The 22,467-nt window shown below is 36.6% G+C and overlaps 1 protein-coding gene across 4 annotated transcripts in view; it reads left to right on the top strand.

Annotated features, from left to right (window-relative positions):
• Positions 1-22,427, top strand: part of ppp1r9alb (protein phosphatase 1 regulatory subunit 9A-like B) — a 29,426-nt gene extending 6,999 nt beyond the window's left edge. For 3 of the 4 annotated variants that reach the window (XM_052545287.1, XM_052545286.1, XM_052545288.1), the window contains exons 3-20: positions 2,831-2,963; positions 3,062-3,182; positions 3,319-3,423; positions 3,739-3,967; positions 4,051-4,197; positions 4,280-4,333; positions 4,424-4,653; positions 6,719-6,815; positions 9,199-9,334; positions 11,894-12,048; positions 12,446-12,773; positions 12,911-12,968; positions 13,992-14,063; positions 14,184-14,388; positions 14,929-14,973; positions 16,564-16,680; positions 21,131-21,319; positions 21,403-22,427. In XM_052545287.1, the coding sequence (XP_052401247.1) occupies positions 2,831-2,963; positions 3,062-3,182; positions 3,319-3,423; positions 3,739-3,967; positions 4,051-4,197; positions 4,280-4,333; positions 4,424-4,653; positions 6,719-6,815; positions 9,199-9,334; positions 11,894-12,048; positions 12,446-12,773; positions 12,911-12,968; positions 13,992-14,063; positions 14,184-14,388; positions 14,929-14,973; positions 16,564-16,680; positions 21,131-21,319; positions 21,403-21,579 (2,598 nt within the window). In that variant the 3' untranslated portion in view covers positions 21,580-22,427. The remainder of the gene's footprint in view (positions 1-2,830; positions 2,964-3,061; positions 3,183-3,318; positions 3,424-3,738; positions 3,968-4,050; positions 4,198-4,279; positions 4,334-4,423; positions 4,654-6,718; positions 6,816-9,198; positions 9,335-11,893; positions 12,049-12,445; positions 12,774-12,910; positions 12,969-13,991; positions 14,064-14,183; positions 14,389-14,928; positions 14,974-16,563; positions 16,681-21,130; positions 21,320-21,402) is intronic. The other variant, XM_052545289.1, reaches the window with a different exon arrangement.
• The last annotated feature ends 40 nt before the right edge of the window (positions 22,428-22,467 follow it).

Here is a 22,467-nt window from a genome sequence, read left to right as displayed (position 1 = left end):
TATCAGTTTTGCCTGTTGAATTGACAACAAAAAGTCACAAAGTCATTAGTGTTTTCTCATGTGTCTTTTTTTTTACCCCTACTTGTCTTTGGCTACAGGAGACTACTGCTATTCAATACATATTTTCACATTTTAGTCATACAGTATAACAGATCAAAGCAAAACACAACTCTTTGATATCTGTCAGAGACCAGGCACTGGGTTGCATCAAACAGAAAGTGCATTGTGCTGTTATTCATGTGTCTGACTTTGGGACCTTTCAAATGTGGAGTGTTTTAAAAGGATCCTGTTAAGGGAAGGAAAGGTGTTCTGTCTTTGTGTGATTGGAAATGGATAAAAATCATCTCATCATATGTCTGTACCAATTCAATGCTGTGGAAGTTCTTGCATTTGCATATTATTGAGAATATAAATCTAATATACTAAACCATTGATCAAATGAAATGAAGAAAGACATATTAAATGTGTTCCAGCTTTGACTGCCCAGTCAATAACTAGAGGCTGTATGTGTTTGTGTGTAAGGGTTACATTCCCCGTGGACATTGCAGTTGTTCTTAGCACTCTTAAAAGATCTCTTAAGTTTGGAAACCAGGTCATGTATTTCTTTAGAGCACAGCAGACTGAAGACGCCTTGGATTTATAGTCTGGGTCAGAACACACACCAAATCAGAATACCATAGCTCAGTGTTTAATGTGTCACTCTTCCCATCATCCCTTCCTCCTTGTTGTGTCCTCCCCGAGCGTGTAGAGTAGGTCAGTGTCAGTTTGTTTGCTGTGTATTTATAGAAATGGGATGAGTGGGTGGTAACTAACATTTGTCTTGTTCTATGATGCATTTTCTCTCTAAATCTGGAAGCTCGGGGTCTCCCTTTGTAAACATATAATAGGTTCCCTACATGTTTGGTTTTGACATTTTTGTTTACTCAACCCTCAGGATGCGCCTGTTTCTGTATTTGTGGAGCTTTTGTGTTTACTCATCCTGTTTTCTATATATAGGATCAGCAGGAAGTGAGTTGCCTGTCCTCATATAGGTTGTGAATGAGGATTTCCTTTCAACAGATGTGTGTGTTGGACATCTTTTGATCTGTGATGAGGCAACGGGCTTTGATTATTAGCTCATTAAGTGTTTTTTTGTCTTCTAGACAAAATATAGTGTCTTAAAAATCCATCTTTAACCAAAACAAATGCTGTTCAAAAAAGATAATTCCAAACCTGTATGAGTTACTGTATTCTGTGGAACACAAAATATGATATTTTGAGAACTCTTTTTGTCCATACAGCAGAACTCAATGGTCACCTGTTTGTTTTCATTAATTACATTAAAAGTTTTACATTTTAATTCCCATTAAATTATTAAAGGGCAGGATTTATAAATTATTTTTGCTGACTTGTTCATATTGTACCTTGTTAACAACTAAGTTTGTTTTAATGCTGCCAAAGGATATTCCTTTTTTTGGAACGGTTTAGTATTTCATTATTTTAATATTTCTTGGTCATTGTGCTTTAATGCAATTCCAAATGTGGGATTCAGGTTTGACGCTCGACCTGAACTCTATGACATCTGTTGTTTTTTCCTTATTGTAAGTCACTGACGGACTCTCTCGTCCCAGGAAGAAACAGTCCTGTGTTCTTGCTAAAAAGCCATGGCTTAAAAGAGTGAGAGAGGGAGGGAGCGAGATAGAAAGAGACACTGTGCTTGAGCATGTTTGGGAAGAAAAGGACATTGTTCAGAGGTGCACGCTTACTCCATGACAACTAGAGCCGCTAGACAAAAGAAAGTGGGGAGAGAATAAATAAAGGAAAGGAAAAATAGGATTGTTGTGGAGGAAAATGTATGGAGGGAGAAAGCAAAAAGTAAAATGGTATAAGACAAACAGAGAGGAAATGCTGTTACTCTGCCATGTCTAATTGATTTTGAGGTAGTGCTTTCCTTCTGTTTAATTCTAATGCCGTACTCAGTCCAAGTCTATTGCCAGTATTAGGAATTTATACTATTGACTGACCTGCTTTTTAACTGCCTGTTTCAGCCTAAGTAAGTCAATGAAAAAATGCTGTGGGCATGTAATTTAGCTAGCACCTTCAATAGGGTGCGGTTACTCTTACTTTTGTACGGCAAAATTCTGCAGGTGAAATGCAGCATCTCAATACATATCTGCCTCAGAAACCAAGGCCTATAAGTTAACCTTTGAAATGCAAATTCACTATTTTAGCCAATATAAAACTGTGCTTCACAGGTAATGACAATGGACTTTCTCTGCCTGTAAAATTTCACAAGTATGTTTTAATACTGCAAATTAATAATTTCCACTTTTGTAACATTATGTGTGGAATGAAAAATTGTATTGGTCACTCTTTTTTTCTTGTGATTCAAAGAATAGATGCTGGCTTTTTCAAGCTTGAAAAGGGTTGCAAAAAACATATCATAAAAGTAGTCTACGTATATAACTTAAATTTCGGTCTGTTCCTTACACAAAGCAATTGTATCTCTTCAGAAGACTTGTAATACAGCTGGAAGTCGTATAGACAGCTTCTAGGGTGTATTAATGTGTGTTTTGAGCTTGAATGCCTGAGTGCTTATTCATCAGGATGTGTCAAGTAAAATACTGAGTATTAACATGTAAATGTGGGCAGTCATAAACCGGAAGATTTGAATGAGTCTGAATGACTCATTTATGTCAGAAATGATCTGGGTGGATTTTGTATTATCAGAACATTATTTTACATCAAAGTTAATTGAGAAATCAATAACTCACAGATTCAGCTATGCAAGGTGATGACCTCTACGTGGGTGTTCACAGGTGTGTTATTTAATGTATTTCCTCTTCTCCAGGTGTACTTTACCTTCTCCAATGAGGATTATGATCGCACAAATGATGATGTGGACCCTGTGTCTGCATCTGCTGAGTACGAGCTGGAGAAGAGGGTGGAAAAGATGGATGTTTTACCAATCGATATTCAGAAAGGTTTCTATCACAAAATGTATTTCCCCTGGTTTGAAATTCCTGAGAAAGTCAGTTAACTGTAGAAGTATTATATTTGAGATGGCTGTTTTGTTATGTAGGAAATGATGGCCTGGGAATCAGTATAATTGGAATGGGAGTTGGGGCAGATCAAGGACTGGAGAAGCTGGGAATTTTTGTTAAGACCATCACCGAAGGAGGTGCAGCTCACCGGGATGGACGGTAAGAACTTGTCTTTTGACTTGGACTTATTGAATCCAGAATAAAACCGTCTTTGTGTGATAGCGAACAATAGGAGTAACAGATTATGGTTATTCTGCTTTCAAATAAAACAATCATTGGTGTTTTGTCTCATCAGAATTCGGGTAAATGATCAGATTGTGGAGGTAGATGGAATCAGTCTGGTTGGTGTAACTCAACTCTTTGCTGCTACTACATTGAAGAACACCAAAGGTCTGGTCAAGTGAGTATCGACACACAACGCTGAACATAAAGTGACCTGTTTGCAGTTTTAGCTAAAGTCCACTAAGGTCGTGGGTTCAAGCCCCACCAAGATAAAGCTGTGAGCTCACACCATCGTTGATCAAAGCAGCTCACTCCACGTTGCTCTAAAGGGGTTTTCCCTGTATTATGTAAGTTATGAACATGCATCACATATTAAGGAGGAAATGTCTGGTAATGATTCACCAGGGGCAAATCTAATCTCATAGTCAGTATAATACCGGCAACGGTCATAGTCCCAGAACCACGTGAAGGAATTTGATGTCCTCCAATGCAGGTTTCTCATTGGCCGGGAGAAACCAGGAGTGGAGAGCGAAGTGGGCCGTCTGATCAGTGAGACTTTACAACACGAGACAAGCCCTGGAAACCAGGAGCCAAAAGATGAAGACCACTATAAACCAAAAAATCAGCAGCCACAGGATGAAAAACCGATTTCTCAAATCCCTGAGCAGTATCATGATCAACAGGAAATTGAACCACCGGCTGAAAAGAGTGTTGTGCAACAGGTATGTGAACATGTAAAGATAAGCTTGATGTATGAATAAATGAGTCACTGATCATTGTTGGGCCCATATTATGACTGATACAGGATAAACAGAGAGAGACCGAAAAGAGGCAAGGGGCGGAGGATGCATCAAATGGCTTGGCACAAGAAGTGTTTTCACAACTGAGAAGCCAAGGCGTTGATCTACCTGAAGACATCGATCCTACTGAGCTAGAACAAAAATTCAAAGAGGTATAATGTGAATTTCCACATACTGTAACTTATTCATCATTGTGAAATGCTTTCTCTTTCTCACTTTAATTCTCTTTTATAGCTGCAGATAAAACACAGTGACACAGTAGCAGAACTCAATCAGTTGAGAGAGAAGGTAGGATGCTTATAAAATGCTCATTTCTTATTTAGTATATTGTCTTAATTGCTGAGTTATTTAACTTTTTGTGTGTTTGCAATTGTAAAGCTGCAAGTGAGCGAAGCCGAACGTAAGTCTTGGGAGACTCGAGGTGCAGCTCTTGAAAGGAGTGTGGAAGAGAGCAAGGAGCGCATTGAAAAGTTGGAAAAATACTGGCTTGATGCTCAGGCCCTCTGCAAAGCAATCAACCAGCGTTTTAATGAAGCCCAGACTCAACATGATTCCCTAAAGCTCAAATACAATAAGAGCATGATGCTTCTACAAGAGCATGAACAGAGGTATGTTTGAGCATGTTAGGGCGCTTTTTTTTTTTTTAAACAAAAAAATCTGATTTATAATTTAAATCAATTTCCCCCCCTACTTAAAATCAGTATTCAGATGACGAAGAAACAAGCCAAAAAGACAAGATGGCAGGCTCTGCCATTGTAAACAGTGAAAACGTTACATAACATAAAATCTAACATAACATTCTTACTTACTGGATACAGTTTGTAAGACTGTCAGAGGTCTTCACTATTTTTTTTTTTTCCATGGGAGTTGCACAGAATTAAAGCTGCGGTAGGTAACTTTTGACGCTCTAGCGGTTAATAAACAGAACTGCTTGCGTCTTGCGGAAGAACATCGTAGCCGGAACTACTTCTTTCTGTTTATGTCTATGAAGAATCACAAAGGTACTGGGTTACTCCGCCACGGTACCTCCGAAGCAATCTAAAATAGTCCGAATATAAACACTTATTATAGGTGCACCCTAGTGATTCAGGACAAGCTAAAAACACGGTTTGGAAAATGGATTCATGGTGTACTTGCTTATTATATACATTTTGAACACAAACAAAGTTACGGACCGCAGCTCTGATTGGTTGTTTCTTACCGGGAGCGGATTAATTTCTGCAAATGGCAATAGGACACTGGGAGGAGCCAGAGGAGCTTGATTTTTTCACAGATTATCTGTCTCATATTCTACTGTCAGGACATAATGACAGGTTTAACAAATATGTAAAAAATATATTTTTACAAAAGTTCCCTACTGCAGCTTTAATTAGAGAGCCACTCTTACTGCAAAGTATCAAAAGTTACATCTAGTCACAAACAGCATGTTCGTTTTATAAATTTTTCATCATTGATATGCAATGCAATACAAAAGGCTATCATTCTTTATAATTTACCAGTCAAATTTATATATAAATATATAAAATAGAAATAAAAAGCAGTAATGCCTTAATGCTAATATATATATACACACACACACACATACTAGTCCATCATGAATCTAACCATCTAAGTGCACACTCTGCGTTAAGAATAAAACTGGCAACTCAGCAGTCAGTCAGTATCATGGACGTAGGACAGAACAAGTGTAAATATTTTCTAGTCTATACTTCCATCTTTTAATGCCGCTGGTTTAGTTTAGTTTTTTTTTTCTTTCGTTTTTTAATATAAATTATTTGTAAATGGAGCAGCAGACACTGTCTAACTGTGTCTACACCGGATGCGAGAGAGGTCATGCCACGTCCCGCTGCACTAAAAGTCTGTCCAAACTTGATGACACCACACTACATTTGAAAATCATCTGAACATAGTGTCAGAACATTTCGTGATAAGTAGAACGAGGCATAATTTTACTGATGGGGATCGTGTCGCTTCCACACCGCATCCAGTGTAGACAACATCACTGGGTTCTATTGTCTTTTGTTGGATCGCACCATTTGTGTCTGGTGTAGACATGGTGTACATTTTTTAATGGTTTATGTTATAGCCCTGGTTGTTTTAAATGTTTTTATGAAATATCTGTATTGACTGCATGATCATATCATCGTATTAATTACTGCCATGCAAGCAACAAAAGTAAAGCTTGGTGAGTCACGCAACGAGTAACACTGCTGTAGGTTGCTTTTTGGCGGGTGTGCTTGTGCTGACGTGGTCTTGTTCATTTCGTAGGGCGAAACATCTCTCTCACTCGGCAGCATGTCTCTATGGCAAATGCGCGAGGGAGGGTTGACCCAAATCAGAATTACGGGAGCCCTAAGTGGAGCGTCGGCAGATGTTAAAAAGAAAAATGATTTTAATTCAAACAAATCGATGTAAACTACACATTCGAGTTAATCGATAAAATCGATTTATTGCCTAACCCTAGAGCATGTAATGTGTTGGCATAGCAGAATCTTTCTAAGAAGTTTGGTCAGGCGTTCTTGGAAATGTACTGATTTGTGAAAACCTGTGTCAAGGTGAATTATTAGAAATTATAATGTTCTGTAGAGAAATACGTGAGACAAGAGAATTGAGAAAAAGAATAGAAGTACATTTTCATGTTTTGCTAATGGTGGGGCTGTTCTTGACCTGTAGGAAAGCTGAATATGCAAGGAAAGAGGCGGAGCTGACGAGAAAACTGGAGCAAAGGGAGAGAGAGCACAAGAGCACTGTGAGGCAATTACAACATAAGGTAAAACTGCAGCCTGTTCATGTTAATCTCTCATTTATAACAAAGTCAGATCACAATTCTAAACATCTTTCTGGTCTTGTTAATGTTCTGCGATGTGGCTTCTCTGGGTGAATGAGTGAATGTTCTACATGTTTCATTTACCTGTTCTGAGTGGTCTGCACAAAAATTGGGGCAAAATTTCACATGTGGCACTTTTAAAAAAGCAGAAATACACTGGTTTCTACACAGATATCTATTAGAGATGCACCGATCGATCCGCCAGGGATCAGAATCGTCCGTTTTTACGGCCAGTCATGATTGGCACAGATTGGTGAGATCCAGATCAATTAGTCTCACTTCTTTCCGATTTCGAGCTGATCCGGTCGAGCCGGTTAAATAATGCTTGTACTGCAAATTTTTTTGATCATTCCTACAGGTTTCGTGCTTACACCAAAAGCGCGCGCACCACCACTGATCTATATTAGTGCACAATGCACAGTGGAGTGCACAAGCCACGCTCGGTCTCAAACAGCTTGTAAGCCACAAATACCTAAATGAGTACCTTACTGCGCTAAAACGTTCAAATTCATACTAAATTATGTCAAAATTCCCGTCTTGGAGAATATCCAGTTAAACAGTCAGTTTTGGAATGTTAAATAGTTAAATAGAATGCATGTTTAACAGTAAATTGGTCCATGGATAAACTCTTAAAGGTACCGCTGACCCAATATTCCTGTTGCTGTCAGTAAAGTTAATAAAAGAACAAAAGACAAAGAAATCACTTTCTGCTCTTGACTGAATAAGTGAATATGTCTTATAACTTTAATGGAAAGCATTATTTTGTATTTAATTTTTACAATGGAGACTACAGAAATTGTAATTTACACTTACACAAACTTAAATTTCTGTAGTATTTCTATAAAATTTCATACCTGAATAGAAACTTAACCTGAAAAACTTTATTCTACTGCATTTATTTGTGCTGTTGTTTGCAATTTTTTGTATTTGTTCTTATTTTATTACTGACTTTTTACTCGGAATTAGGCTATTTGCTCGCACTCTAATATCTCCATTTCATCTCGGAGACGCGTTCTGTCTTTGCGCTTGCCAAATTCCGCCGTGTAAATAGCAAATCCATCATGGCACGAACGCAACTGGCTCTTAAAGGGAATGGAAGATGAGACTCTGATTGGTTTATTGTACGTTACACCATAAAAACCCATTACTCATTAAGAGAATAGGGACAACCCGTTTTTCCGTCATTAAAATAGCAAAAGTGAATTTGGACACACCCAGAGTGCACCTGCGCCGTCCGCTTTACACTTTGCGTTTAGATCGTTAAAATAGGGCCCTCTGTTTCTTACACCCACTTGTCATTAAGTAAAAAAGTATTTATGTTTTCAAACAGCATTTTATATTTTTGTAATTCCGCTGGTGTTTAGCCAACAACACCAATTATAAGAGTACACAGGCAAGAGAGCTGATTTTTTTTTTTTAGTTTATTCAGTGTTAGCATGTACAATATACAATGTGTCTTCCAGAGGGAAATAGAAATACCTTAACAGAAGATTTTCAAAGTATTGTGACACTGGTTTGGCTTCAAATAAACTACAAAAACTACACAAAAAAAGCATACATGCATAAACATATTTAAAATAATAAATACATAGATAAAGGGACTACAGTAGCATAATTTAAATAAAAATATAAATTATAAATAATAATGTGGGTGATTAGGTTAGACACAAAGTTTAACAATCAAAACCTACAGAAAGGCACATAAAAAGATTCCAGCCTAAAGTGGAGACTGTCATCTGAAACCGAAAAGAACATCAGAACACAAAAGAACCCAGACCATTCTTTGTAAGTTGCAAAGTTGCAGAGAGCTGATTTTGGATTCTTCCTCTGCTATTTACTGGTTCTATCCTTGTATTAGAGATTGTGTGGATTTAATGTATGCCGAGCTTTGGCATTTTTCAGACCTGGGACAGTCTTGTGCTCTTACTTTCTGTTGTGTTAGACTACAAGGGTGGGTATTGGGACAAGCTCAATTTTGCTTAACAAAATAAAGCAGTAGCTCTGGTTTTATGACCAAAAGCGTTGATGTTATTGTTTGGGCAGCTTTATTCGCAGATATTATAACACCAAAAATCTGCAGCTGCATATTTATCACACTGAATTTTCACTCTAAACTTTCGTCTTGATTAATTTTTTGCGACTTTTAGAGTTGGTGTAACATGTAGTGATTAAGCTATTAAAAAGATTAATTGAACATATATTAGTAATCCATGCATCTGCCAAATACATAACATTTAGTCATCATAGAAACTAACAGGAGAATAACAGATAACAGGATAGAGTATTGTGACTCTATATACACATAATACCTCTCTACATTTCTTAGATAGCTTGTCTGGAGGGCCATACTGGATCAGACCAGCCAGAAGAGTCTTGTAGCCCCGCAGGAGAGAGTCAACCTAGCAGTCCAACCTCTGGTTCCTCTGAAAGAAATGGACTATCTACAGATGACCTTCACTCTGGTACAGAAGAGCTCAGCCAATTATTTATTCTGTATGAAAGATGCTCAAATATATAGTTTGATTTTTAAAATGTATAGTTTATCTGTAATGTCTTACCCTTGTTTTGGCCAGATTGTAACGTCTTTTATTAATAATTATTTTTTTTCAGAAACAGTCTAATCTGTTAAAGTAGGCACTTCTGTTTTTGAGATATTGGTGTATGTTCCTGTGGCTCATAGGGGTTGTAACGATATACCGGTATGACGATATACCGTGATATAAATATGTACGATTATCATACCTTCCATTATGAGCACGCATACCGTGCGCCTACATTTGAAATAATGAACTTGAGCGCACAAAAGATGCGATATATGAACGGCAAAATATGAGTTAAAATTGACACTAGTATGGGAATATTTTTTGTATAGAAAAGACGAATGCTTAATTGTTCTTGAAGGTAGACACAGTTTGCAAAAACTGTGGTCGGAAAGCGGCTGCAAAACGAGGAAACACATTGAACCTGTTTACTTATTCAGAACATCATCATCCCATGCAGATACAGCTATGTCCCATTTATAATTGAAGGTTAATGCATTATGTTTTCTGTGATGCGGAGTGAAGCACAGAATCCAGTCATGACAGTTAATTTACAGTTGCTAGCTACTCTGCACATGTCACATGAAAATGTGCGAATTGATGGATTGATGAATAAATAAAAAACAAAGCTGTAAAATAATGACAAAATCACTGCTATATAAATGTATAGGCTAATCTGTTTGTTATGCAATGTCTCTCTGTGAATGAGCGGCGTTGTCATGTACTACATACTCAAGTATGCGCCAGCGTGGCTTAAAGTGGCAGGTTTAACAGTGCCTGCTGTCTCAGGACATGAACACAAACACTGAGAGCTTCACTGAGAGAACAATTAATAATAATTTCATCATTTTATTTGAGAAAACCACTGTCAAAAACAAATACATTGACACTCAAAGCTCTTCAATACAACCCGTCCAAATAAAAATCTGCTTTTTAACTGGAAGAAATTGACAGAAATTACGATAGTACTATAATGTAGCCTACTTCTAAAATAATAATAATTTACATAAACATTAGGGAATACAATTTTTTTTCCTCATTTTAATTTAGTAAATCTGTTGTGCAGCCCTTTGCAAAAACATAAAAGAATAAAGGTTTTAAAACATCAATTAAATTTAAATTTGTATGCATTTTCATTACCACCATTTTTGATCGTATATTTGTATATATGCTTTTTGTATTCTTTTTATAACCCCCCCCCAAAAAAACCCTGTTTTGATTGTTTAATACCGCATACCATGAAACCGTATAACCATGGTATTTTCTGAGACGATTATCATACCGTGAAAATCTCATACCGTTACAACTCTAGTGGCTCAGTGGTAAAGCATTCCATTGCATTGCAGCGCAAAATGGTTTTGGGTTCAATTTCCAGGGAAAAGACACTGGTAAAAAAATTTGAGTAATAAATTGTGTAGCCTGAATAAAGTAAAGCAAGTAAATGATTTTTAAGTAATTCGCTTTATGCCGGTATTCGGTAATTCAATATATCAAGGTAATGAATATGCACAATATTGTTATCATGTGCTTCTAAATACTGTGAATAAGTATAAATTACAAAAAAATGTATTTCCCATCAGCTGGTCAAAGTGCATAACACCGCTGTATGCTGCTTGAAAGAAGCATGTGCGTTCTGATGTGCGTTCAAGCACATATGAGAAGCACATGGGGGAATGCGTGAGAGACGAGCTGAATGAAAACACATTCACTCTCTGACAGCAGATGGCGCTAAACTGCAGAAAATGCAGCCGTTACCCTGGAAACTCCATAAATAAAGCAGCTGCACTACTTTCTAAAATGTATTTAAATAGATTTAAATAGCCATTCAGATTTGTGGATTTGCTATGGTATTCATCACAGCCCCAAATACTTAAATATGTAGACTTAATAGACTATTTATTTTAAAGCTTTATTAACAATTTAATCTGGACTACAACATGCACTAGATATTGTTTGAAAGTATTTTGATTCTTTCTTGTTCGATCACACTTTACATTAAGGCTTCATTGGTTAACATTAGTTAATTCATTAGTTAACATAAACTGCCAATGAAAAATCCATTCCAATATTTTATAACAATCAAAAGTTGCAACTGTGTTATTTAATGAGCTAACATGAACTAAGACTTGTATTTTTTAACAAAGATTAATAAATTCTGTGGCAAATGACTAAGGTTAACTAATGAGATCTTATGGTAAAGTGATACCTATTAGTCTTTATAGTTATTTTGCACTTTAATCTGTGTAAAACTTAAAAGTATATATTTTTTTATTGTATTTAAATCTTCAAAAATTTTATTAAACCTGTTACACTATATTCTGACCACTTTTTAAAACTAAATTGCAATATCATGATATTACCATATACCGTGATAAAAGCATGAGCATTTAATCGCAACATGAAAATGTGATACCGGCATATCCCTACTTTGGATAAAAGCATCTGCTAAATGCATAAATGTAAATGTTGGTTTGTCCTCAGATGCAGACTGGGGAGATGTTCCTCAGACGACTCGCCTAGACTGCAGTGTATACAGAGCCAAAGCCAAGCTGGCACAGGGATCTCAACGCAAGCGGCCCTCCCGAAGTAAACTCAGAGAGTCAGCGAAAGGCTCACAGGCACCAAGCCAATCACAGGTGCATTGAACCACAAACATTCAAAAGCACCTCACAGAGTTTCACTGCAGGACATTGTCAGTTTAAACTAGGCACTCCTGAAGAATCTCTGCCTATTTCTTGCTATTAATATAGAGTCTCACTCAGACAGTCTCATACTACCTTGACATGCTAATGCATCAGACGTTTCTGTTTTGCCAAAGCAAATGATCAGATTTTGATTAACGATTACCAAGACAAAAAAAAAAAAAGATGTCAGCATATTAACTTGCATGGATTAATAATTGACCTCAAGACTAGCAGTGTGTGCTAACACGATAAATATAAATATCTGTTTAATATGTTGACCTTCATCCTGTATGTTTTCTCTAACAATTTGGATTGAAGAAATCAAAGTTTAATTTGATCTCATTTTTAGGAATCTGTGTGCACACAAGACAACAAACAGGACAGAACAAATAGTGAAAGAAGGCGGTCTTACCTCGAGAGCCTAGCCATACCTGTTCCATCCATACAGTTTGGTCATGACCAAACATGTGAACCAAGAAGTGAAGGCAGAGGTGATGTATTTATGCAGAGCCAAACACCCCACGGAAGCAGCAGCACACAAGCCAGCCTGTCTCCACCTAAAGACTCCTCCATTCACCAGTCCCCATCCTCCTCACAGTCCTCCTCTAGTGTGTTCCTCAACCTGAGAAACAGGAGGAGCAAAGGCAAGGAGCGCAGCAAGAGCAGAGCAAGCAGAGGTACAACTCATTTCTTAAAGAGTATTTTTTATATATATATCTGCTGCTTCCACTGGTTTTCTACTTAGGCTCTTCAATATCAGTCTGAAGACTATGAGGAAATGTAAAAGATATTGAATTGTTCTTTTGTTTTTCAGATGAAGAGAGTGATGGTTCACTAACACGAAAGACCAAAAGACGATTCCCAGATTTCAGGTATGGCCTGGCCAGCAACCTTACTCTTGTGTGCCAAAATTAGGACAAAACAATATGAGGAGATGAACGACTTGTAGAAAAGAAAAACAAATATAATGGCACTAATCACGAAACTGCAGAAAGTCCCACCTTTCAGTTAAAGGAATAGTTCACCCAGTTATTTCATCATTTATTCACCCTCATGTCGTTTCAAATGTGTATGGCTTTCTTTCTTCTGTAGAAGATATTTTAAAGAAAGTTGCAGATATTTTTATCCATTATTATGAAAGTTAATTTCAAAACTTTCAGGTTCTCCAAATGCTATAAATAATTAAATCCGTATGCCTTGAATGGTAAATTAAGAGATAGTAAAACATAATGGTATTTGATAATGCCGCAAAAATGCACACTCGGACTGCAGTACGATACTTAGACATTCCACGACTGGACTAGAGTCAGTTTAGCATGTTCAGTCAGCAAAATCAAGATATTCAACAGATGCCAACAGGGGTCTGATCAGACAAAACCTGACAAAGTGTCTGTTGGCATTTGTCGGTCCAGTGAGAATTGGCCTTTAGTTAAAATTTAAGCTTTGTGTTATTATATTTTTTGTTTTTTCATGCTTTGATAACAGTTATGATTGCAAATTGAAAGGCTTTTTGATATGTTCATTATACAAAGATACACTGTCTGTCGTCTTTTCAGCAAAATTTTGTATAGATTAATTAATCTCTACTTTTATGTCTATTTTTTTCTTTTCTTTTTTTTTTGAGTTTGAAAGCTTTGGACCCCATTGACTTTCAGAATATGGAAAATAAAATGTTCTTTTTCATAAAATAAAGAAAACCATCATAGTTTGGAAGGACACGGGGAGAACTTAAATGATCACACTTTTTATTCCTGGGTGTTGTTTACTTTAAAACATGATATAATTTAGAATATATTATTAAAAGGTAATCTTGACAGTCAGATATCTGTCTTTCCCCAATCAAGTAGATAAGGCCTGAAATTTAAACTGTTATTCTGCTTTCTTTTTCCCTGTAGTGGTATACGCAGATCTGGTGGCAAAGGCAAAAAACGGGAGAGCATCACACTGAGAGGATCTGTAGGGAGCAGGTGGGAATATCAAATCTCCTAATATTAACCCACTAGATTAGCTGAAGTTAAATAGTTTCAAATCATTTTCAAATGTGCATATAGAGCAGTTAGCAGGAATTCTTTGTCGTCCAAATTCAGGGGATCAGGAGAGTTACTGGATGAGTCCAGCAGCAATGTTTCCCCCTCTGGCTCCATCTCTTCCATCCCTTCCTGCATGCCATTTTCCTGGTTTGGGGACAGAGAGAAGGAAAAAGAGAGAGAGCGAGAAAAAGAGCGATCTGCATCCAGTGGCAGTCTGCCTCGTACTCCTTCAGAGGCATACATAGAGGATCGTGCCAACAAGGTGAGTAGGGTCCAGATGTTTTATTTTTAAATAATGTTGTCTTAAATAAGTTATGTTGTCAGTGATTTAATGCATGCATTTTTAAGTGATTAATTAGACTGAAGCCATTTAAAAAGAATTCCGTTTGCAAGGTTGCAGTCGGTTGCATTCCTGGGAGTCATTTTAAGTTAATATTTAAGCTGTCTCATTGTGTTCAGTCTTTGATCCCAACAGGAAGTCAAGTTTTGTAATAAAACATTTTCTGAAGGCTGTACTGTACTATTTTTGTTTTGAAAAAAAAAAAAGTCGGAAACTATACTGAATATCTGTTAAAATCTCATTTTAAGATGGCAGTAAACAAAAGTTTAAGGAATGTGTTAAAAAAAACGAATGAATAGGGAATGTTTACACTATTGTCACTACAACTCATTTGTTCAAAAGGTCAGATGTTCTTACTACTTTTTGAACATGGATTTTGCATGATCATGCACATTGGACCCTACTACAATATGTCATTTTGCTTATGCAGTATGTGTGTTTGTGAAATCTCCTTCAAAACAGACCAACCTCTCCTGGCCATCTCTTCTCTCTCACTCCTTAGATTTGGTACAGTATTCAGTTGGTACTCCTGCCAAAGTATCTTTTGTGTGAGGACAGTAATTACATTCAGTTTATAGCAGCTGCTACTAACCTTAGTGGACTAGTTTTTGGTGTGGCTTTGTTGAAAGATGAAATGCTCCACTGTAGTAAATGCACTCTTTCACAATATACCCTTTGGCCCACACTGATACATCCAATCATGTTTCTATATGGAGCATTGCCATGAACTGTGTTCATTTAGTGACTAGACCTAGTTTTGTGTCTGAGAACATACCCTAAAGAATGATTTAATAACTTGATTTAATTCAGGTTTAGACATTCATTCATTTCACTAACACATGATAGGGATGCATGATAGTAGTTGTAGTGTGTGATAACGCTCCATTGCCAGCTTGTACAAGTAATGCAATGTAGTTTTGTGTTTCTACTGGTTTTGGTTTCTGGAATTGTTCTCCACTGGTACAGTTTTCCAGACTCTGAAGGTAATATCACCACTGCCACCACTCCATTTCACCATATTTAGTTCAAACAAGCATTCAGGAGCGAAAAAAAGGAATCAATTAAAGCACCAGATACAGTAAATAAAAGTGCTTAGGGTAATTAAAAAATTCTTTCTTTCTTTCTTTCTTTCTTTCTTTCTTTCTTTCTTTCTTTTTTTTCTTTCTTTCTTTCTTTCTTTCTTTCTTTCTTTCTTTTACAAATCTATTAAAGTACAATTCATACATACTGTGACTTGAACACATCTTATATAATGCATTTCTATTGAATTTAATTTAATGTTTTTAATTTCCAAATTAAAATTACACACACACTATATGTATGTATGTATGTATGTATGTATGTATGTATGTATGTATATATGTATATATATATATATATATATATATATATATATATATATATATATATATATATATATATATATATATATATATATATATATATATATATATATTTATTTATTTATATTTGTGCTGTAAAATGAATAATTGCATTAAAAATAATGTATTTGTTTACATAATATATGTAAGTGTACTGTGTATATTTATTATAAATACACACATGCATACATGTTAAGTTTATACATTTTAAATATTTATATATGATATCAGTTATATGAATATAAATATATACATGGAAATACATGAAAATAGTCTTAATATATGCTGTGTGTGTGTATTTATATATACATACACACAGTATACACACATATTGTGTAAACAAAAACTATATATATATATATTAGCTTTTTACGACATTAATGTCATTTAAATTTATATACATACATTTATGTGATCTTTGCACATAAGCTGTTATTTATTATTGTTTTAATTAGCTTGTTTGTCAGTTGCCCAATTACACTGAAACTCTCGTCTTGTTTAAAAGGTTTTTTAGCGTGAACGTTGAGGAGCTGGTTAGATGTTTGCATTGATGTGACACATTTAGTGACCTTTTAAACCATTAGCATTATCTGCTTTAAAAATGCGTGCTTATTAGCATCCCATCCTGTAAATACAGTATATGTGGAAACCGTTTGTGAGTAATTTTTTATGTGTCTGTTTACATGTGTATGTCCCCGTGTCCTGCTTATTTCAGAGCTTGTCTGTTACGGATGATTCGATCGCAGGTAGTCCTCGCTCTGTGTTGGCGGGGTTACTCAAAGAGCCCCGTCTCCTCGGGCGCTCGCACACACATACCTTCTCCTCCTGCGAGGTGAGCGGCCATCGGGTCACCACTGCATGAGCTTTAACTGTAGTTAATGGTTAGCAATTGTCATATGTGTATATTTGATCAGCCCTGAGCTTGAACTTTTAGTTTGTGAGTTGTTTTGAAGAGGCAGATGGAATGTGAGGGAGGAATGGAAAGAATGAGATTATTCTCATAGCTTTGAGAAAGAGAGGTGATAGTTCAGCATGCATGTCGTAGCATTTCACTATTACAGCATGGCTCAGGCCTGCAGTATACAGGTGCATTCACATTAGTAAAGTTTCAGCGAGTCACCTTCAAACCAAACAGCTTTCTGTTGGTCAGTGTGCAGATTATATGTGATTTTTTTCGCATGGATTTCTATTGAAATGACTGGATTTCACTTGTGAAATTTCATCAGGCAACAGTAAATGTGACTTCTAGGCTCTTCCATCTGTGTATAGTAATGTACAGGATAGCAGGTTTCTCTCCTCTTAATGCACTCTGTGCTCCTTGCCTATGGTAAGGATCTTTCCGCAGTAAATTCTGTTATCCATGTGGAGTGTGTGTGTGTGTGGTTGTGAGTGAAGCAGCTCTCCAGTGTCTTTTTTATGTGCATGGTATGTGGAATTTCCCAAATGATTGCAACAGTCTTTCAACGCCCTGTTGGTAAGATGTTGCCACAGGTAACATTATTTTACAAGTTGTGTTGGGTGTGTCATTGGCCAAACCTGTATGACACACTGTACATTCTTCAGGGGAACACAAAAGGAAGTGTTCTGAAAAATGGTCACACTGCTCTTTTCTGTAAAATGAAAGCATTTTATGAAATGTCCAACTCCTCAATGGTCAAAAAAGTACAATGAAAGTCTCATAAAAGTAGTTTATGACCAGGGGCCCTATCTTGCACCCAGCACAATTGACTTTGTACACCGACGCATGTGTCATTCCTATTTTGCACCCGCGCAAAGCGCGCTTTTCCCTCCACAGAAGCACGTCGCTAAACTAGTGAATGAACTTGCGCTCCCTGGGCGGTTCAGCGCAAAAAAGGAGGCGTGTTCCGGCGCAAACAATCCCTGGTGCTATTTTGCTGTTCCATTAAACAATTGCGCCACTGACCAGAAAAAAACTAGTCTAAAGTCAGTGGCGAGTTGCGCGTTGTTCATTATGCTATTTTAAGGGCGCATGCTTGACCATAATGTATAGCGTGCACAACGCGCATACACTTTGCTCATGTAATCTACACAGATGCAACAGTTATTTTTGCAAATCATAAATTGTTACACTTAAAAAAAAAAATTTACACATGAGATGACGGAAATCATTGTGGTGTGCCACGAAGATGTGAAAAAATAGGCATAAATCTAGCTTACAAATTATTCAGGCTAATTGTAGTAATTAAGGATCAGACCTGTTTGAGGTCATATATGTATATAAGGACATCTGACAAATTGGTTTGTCCGTCAAGAACCAGGAAAAAAAAATCGATGAAACAATTGTGGCTATTTCCTCCCACGCCAGTTTAACCGACGCTATTTTGGATGGGTTTCTCCCATCCCCATACAACACAACTTCTCTGTCTTTCACTGCTCTTACAAGAACATCAGTCTCCTCGGCTGTGAACCGCTCCTGGCGTGTGCCTGGTAAATACGCCATAATAATAGCAATCCATAATGGAACTTGCGCACCTGCTTTTAAAGGGAATGTTGGATGACGCTCTGATTGGTTTATTTCACGTTACGCCCAAACCACACCTATGAATAATGAAGCTACTTCAGACCAACCCATTTTAGATTTGCGCCGGGCGCAAGAGCCATTTATCCCGCCGGGAAAATAGCAACAGCGCCGAGACCCGCCCACAAAGTTACTTGCGCTTCGCGCTTTGACACTTGCGTTTCAGATCGTTAAAATAGGGCTCCAGGGGTGTAAAATACTTAAGTCATTTTACTTGATTAGTGTACTGTAGTATTATTTTTGGGGATTTGTACTTTATTTAAGTACAGTTTAAACTGACTGCTTGTACGTTTACTTGATTACATTTCTAAAGAAAAAAAAACAGTACTTTTTACTCCTTACAACTTGATTTCATCTTGAAAATTACATTAGATTTCTATTTTATCGTATGCATATTTAATATGGTAAACAGAAGCTCAAACATGTGTGCTTGACGTGAGAACCAATGATCATCAAGCACACACATTTCTACTTCAGTTCTGACTTTCATCAGGTAATGTCTGGCTTCAAAAGTTCACCATCAAATCTGAGGAAGCATATTGAGCTAGCAAAGTTGTTTTCCCCAAAAAAGTTTATTCATTTTTTCTCTTGCTGGTTTGATAGAGCTATTAGCGGTTACAAGTTTTTATTATTTATTTATTATTTTTTATTTATTTAAAATGTAACCAATCTCCAAAAAAAAGTGTTAAAAACTTTGTATGTTAAATTAATTGTAATTCATGTATCCAGTCATATCCAGGTAGTGGATAAGTTCTGTTTGTAATATGTCATGGATGGCATGAGAGTTCCATGTATTTGTTTGTTTTTTGTTTTTGTGTGTTCAACTGTGCTGCACTGTATTCACTTTTGTTGTTGCACTAGATACTGTAGATGTGTTTGACCTGTGGCATTGCATTTAGTTTTGTTTTAGTTTTTTTTTCTCCCTATAATCTAACTTCTGTATGTCTGTAAGACAAAAGAAGTACTTCTACTTTTTTAATACTTGAGTACAATTCAAAGTTGTACTTTTTTACTTCAGTATGTTTTTGGTATGATACTTGTACTTTTATAACTGTACTTTCACTTGAGTTATATTTCTGAGTACTTTTTACACCTCTGGAATATTACTAGCCTTCTGAAGCCATACAATACTGTAGTTTTATGTGAGAAACAGCATTTCTCACCTTCCAGAAATAGTGGCTGGTAAATACCCAATTTTATCACCACTTAAGATTTCTAATTAATATAATTCAAATGTTTAAAACCCACTATATATGAAATTACATCAACTTGCAAATTAAATCTCAACAAAACGTAAATGAGATGAGAAGTAATGAATAAATGAATAAAAAGTTATTGACATAGATTGTTCCTCTATTGTAAGTCAATTTGGCGAAAGGGATCTGCTAAATACATCAATCTTAAAGGGATAGTTCAGAAAAAAAAATGAAAATTCAGTCATTAATTATTCACCCTCATGTTGTTCCAAACCCATAAGACCATTGTTCATCTTCACAACACCAAATGAAGATATTTTTGATGAAATCCGAGAGCTTTCTGACTCTGCATAGAAAGCAAAGCAACCTTCACACTCAAGGCCCAGAAAGGTAGTAAGGACTTTGTTAAAATAGTCCATGAGACATCAGTGGTTCAATCAAAGCAAAAATAATAACTTTATTCAACAATTTTGTCTCTTCTGTCAGTCTTCGCTGTCATTCAAGAGAGTAGCATGATGTATGCGTGTGGTGCTGCTGATGCAGGAGACGGCTTTCTGACATAGAAAACACACACATGCACTGTGTCTTGTTTACAAGCAGAGGAATGAGCAAAGGAAGATTTTTAAATGCGCTGGAAGATGATATCACTGAATTAATGATGAACTGACTTGATCTAAAATTGTTTTTACCGTTTTCCTTTTGTATTACTACGCACTATTTTTCCTATTTAATACTGTAAAGCTGCTTTGAATCTGTATTGTTAAAAGCGCTATATAAATAAAGGTGACTTGACTTGAACACATACACAAATGCATCGTAGTACTCTCCTGAAAGCTCGGTGAAGTCTGACAGGGAAGAGAATAAATTGTTGAATAAAGTCATTATTTTGTTTTTTTCTGCGCACAAACTGTATTCTCGTAGCTTCATAACATTGACCCACTGATGTCACATGGATTCATTTAATGATGTCCTTACTACCTTTCTGAGCCTTGAACATGTCAGTTGCGTTGCGGTCTATGGAGGGTCAGAAAGCTCTCGGATTTCATCAAAAATATCATTATTTGTGTTCCAAAGATGAATGAAAGTCTTACGGGTTTGTAACAACATCAGGATGAGTTATTAGTGACAGAATAAAAAATTTTAAGTGAACTATCCCTTTGATATACTGATAATTTCAGAAGATTATGATTGATCAGTAGTGCATCTTTTGAGTCCCTGGTCACTACATTTTATTGAAAAGAGCTACAACACAATATTTCAGAACATCTGATTTCAGACTTCAGTCCAGTTCCACTGCTTCTGACCTGATTTCAGAAGTGTGCTCTAGATTCTGTCTGCCCTGGTAGGAGTCTGTTGATCAGTAAACACACACTCTTAATTCAGGCACACAAAATGAACAGAACGTTTGATTAAAATAAGCCAAACATATATAGGTTAGTGTTCTTTTTTTCATATAAGAATGGTGTATTGCAGTCTTCCACACCTTATGACTCTTGTCGTGTTTCTAGTTCAAACATAAATACAGTATATAATTCTCTTATTTTCAGACTCTTGATGATGGCCCTCTTCCAGCGGTGAAGCAATACGTGTGGCAGAACCGCCCACTTGCCGAGTGGACCAATCAGCAGGTCTGTCACTGGCTGATGGGCATGAATATGGAACAGTATATAGCTGAGTTTACAGCGAAGGGTGTTGATGGTCAACATCTCTTGTGCATGGACAGCAGTAAACTTAAGGTTGGTCCTTGTGTATTTGGATTATTTTCTATTTTCAGCATAAATTGAAATAATATTCCACCGAAATATGTGTTGTCTTCCAGGAGCTTGGCATTTCTAGTCAAAGAGACCGTTCCACCATTAAGAGGAGACTAAAAGACATGAAGAAGGCTCAGGAAAAACTCGAAAAGCAGCAAGTAAAAAAAGAAAAAGAAAGGGGGAGAGAAAAAGAGGCCAAGAATAAAAGCAGTCAACCAACAAACCTAGAATCTGCCTGCTGAGGTAGTGACAAAGTCAAGGACCGCGAGCACGCATGCTCACCGTCCCAAGTAATGATAATGTGTGCTGATAGAAATGGAGTAGACTGTCTCACACACAGATGATTTGTAGACAGTTGAGAAAGAAACGGTATGGCTGGTCACAGAGTTTCTCTGCCAGTCAAGCCAGACAGAACATATATTTTTACTGTAACTGTGTCTTTAATAAGCTTGTTATTAATGTCTCTTTTTGATACAACCCAGGAGTTAAAGAATCGATTCCTGTCCGTCACACTGACATTCAACATGCATAATGGCACTTTGAGAATATGGGAACTTAATCCAAGTGTCCAGAAAGGATGTGCATTGCCTTTAACTGATTTGCTTGAGTGTTGTGAGTGTTGAATGTTTTGGGATGCTGTACATGGTACTAAAACGGCTGCTCACCAGAGGGCGCTGAGGTTAAATATCTAGCAGTCAGTCAGATGCTGAGATCATCAATTGCTTTTTTTTTTTTAGAATTAATGCCAAATTATCATGAGCTGAGCTGCTGGTGCACACTCTGCACTTTAGCTAAAGTTAACTAACTCGTTTGAATCTCTCAAAGTGATGCACACACAATTCCAGGGGCAATAGAGTTACGCTTCGGTGCCCTCTTTAGTGTGCACTTTTAAGTGAGCACTTCACCACCCTAAACAGATTATTTTCTTTTTCGGAAAGAATCATCTGTGTTTTATTCTTTTTTTTATTTTATGTCTACTGTACATAACTCTTAGTGATGTACATTTTACTGCAAAGAGGAGAGCAATTCATTGTCTTCTGTCCCAAATGATGATGATTTTACATGTCTTAATAAATGTTTTACAACTACATATTTTTATTTTTATGTATTTTTTTTAAGAATTTCTGTTT

Source organism: Carassius gibelio, chromosome B1 (assembly GCF_023724105.1).
Source record: "Carassius gibelio isolate Cgi1373 ecotype wild population from Czech Republic chromosome B1, carGib1.2-hapl.c, whole genome shotgun sequence".
In the NCBI taxonomy this organism is placed as follows: domain Eukaryota; kingdom Metazoa; phylum Chordata; class Actinopteri; order Cypriniformes; family Cyprinidae; genus Carassius; species Carassius gibelio.
The sequence above is the reverse complement of the archived record's forward strand: the minus strand, read 5'-3'. Positions and strand labels throughout refer to the sequence as shown.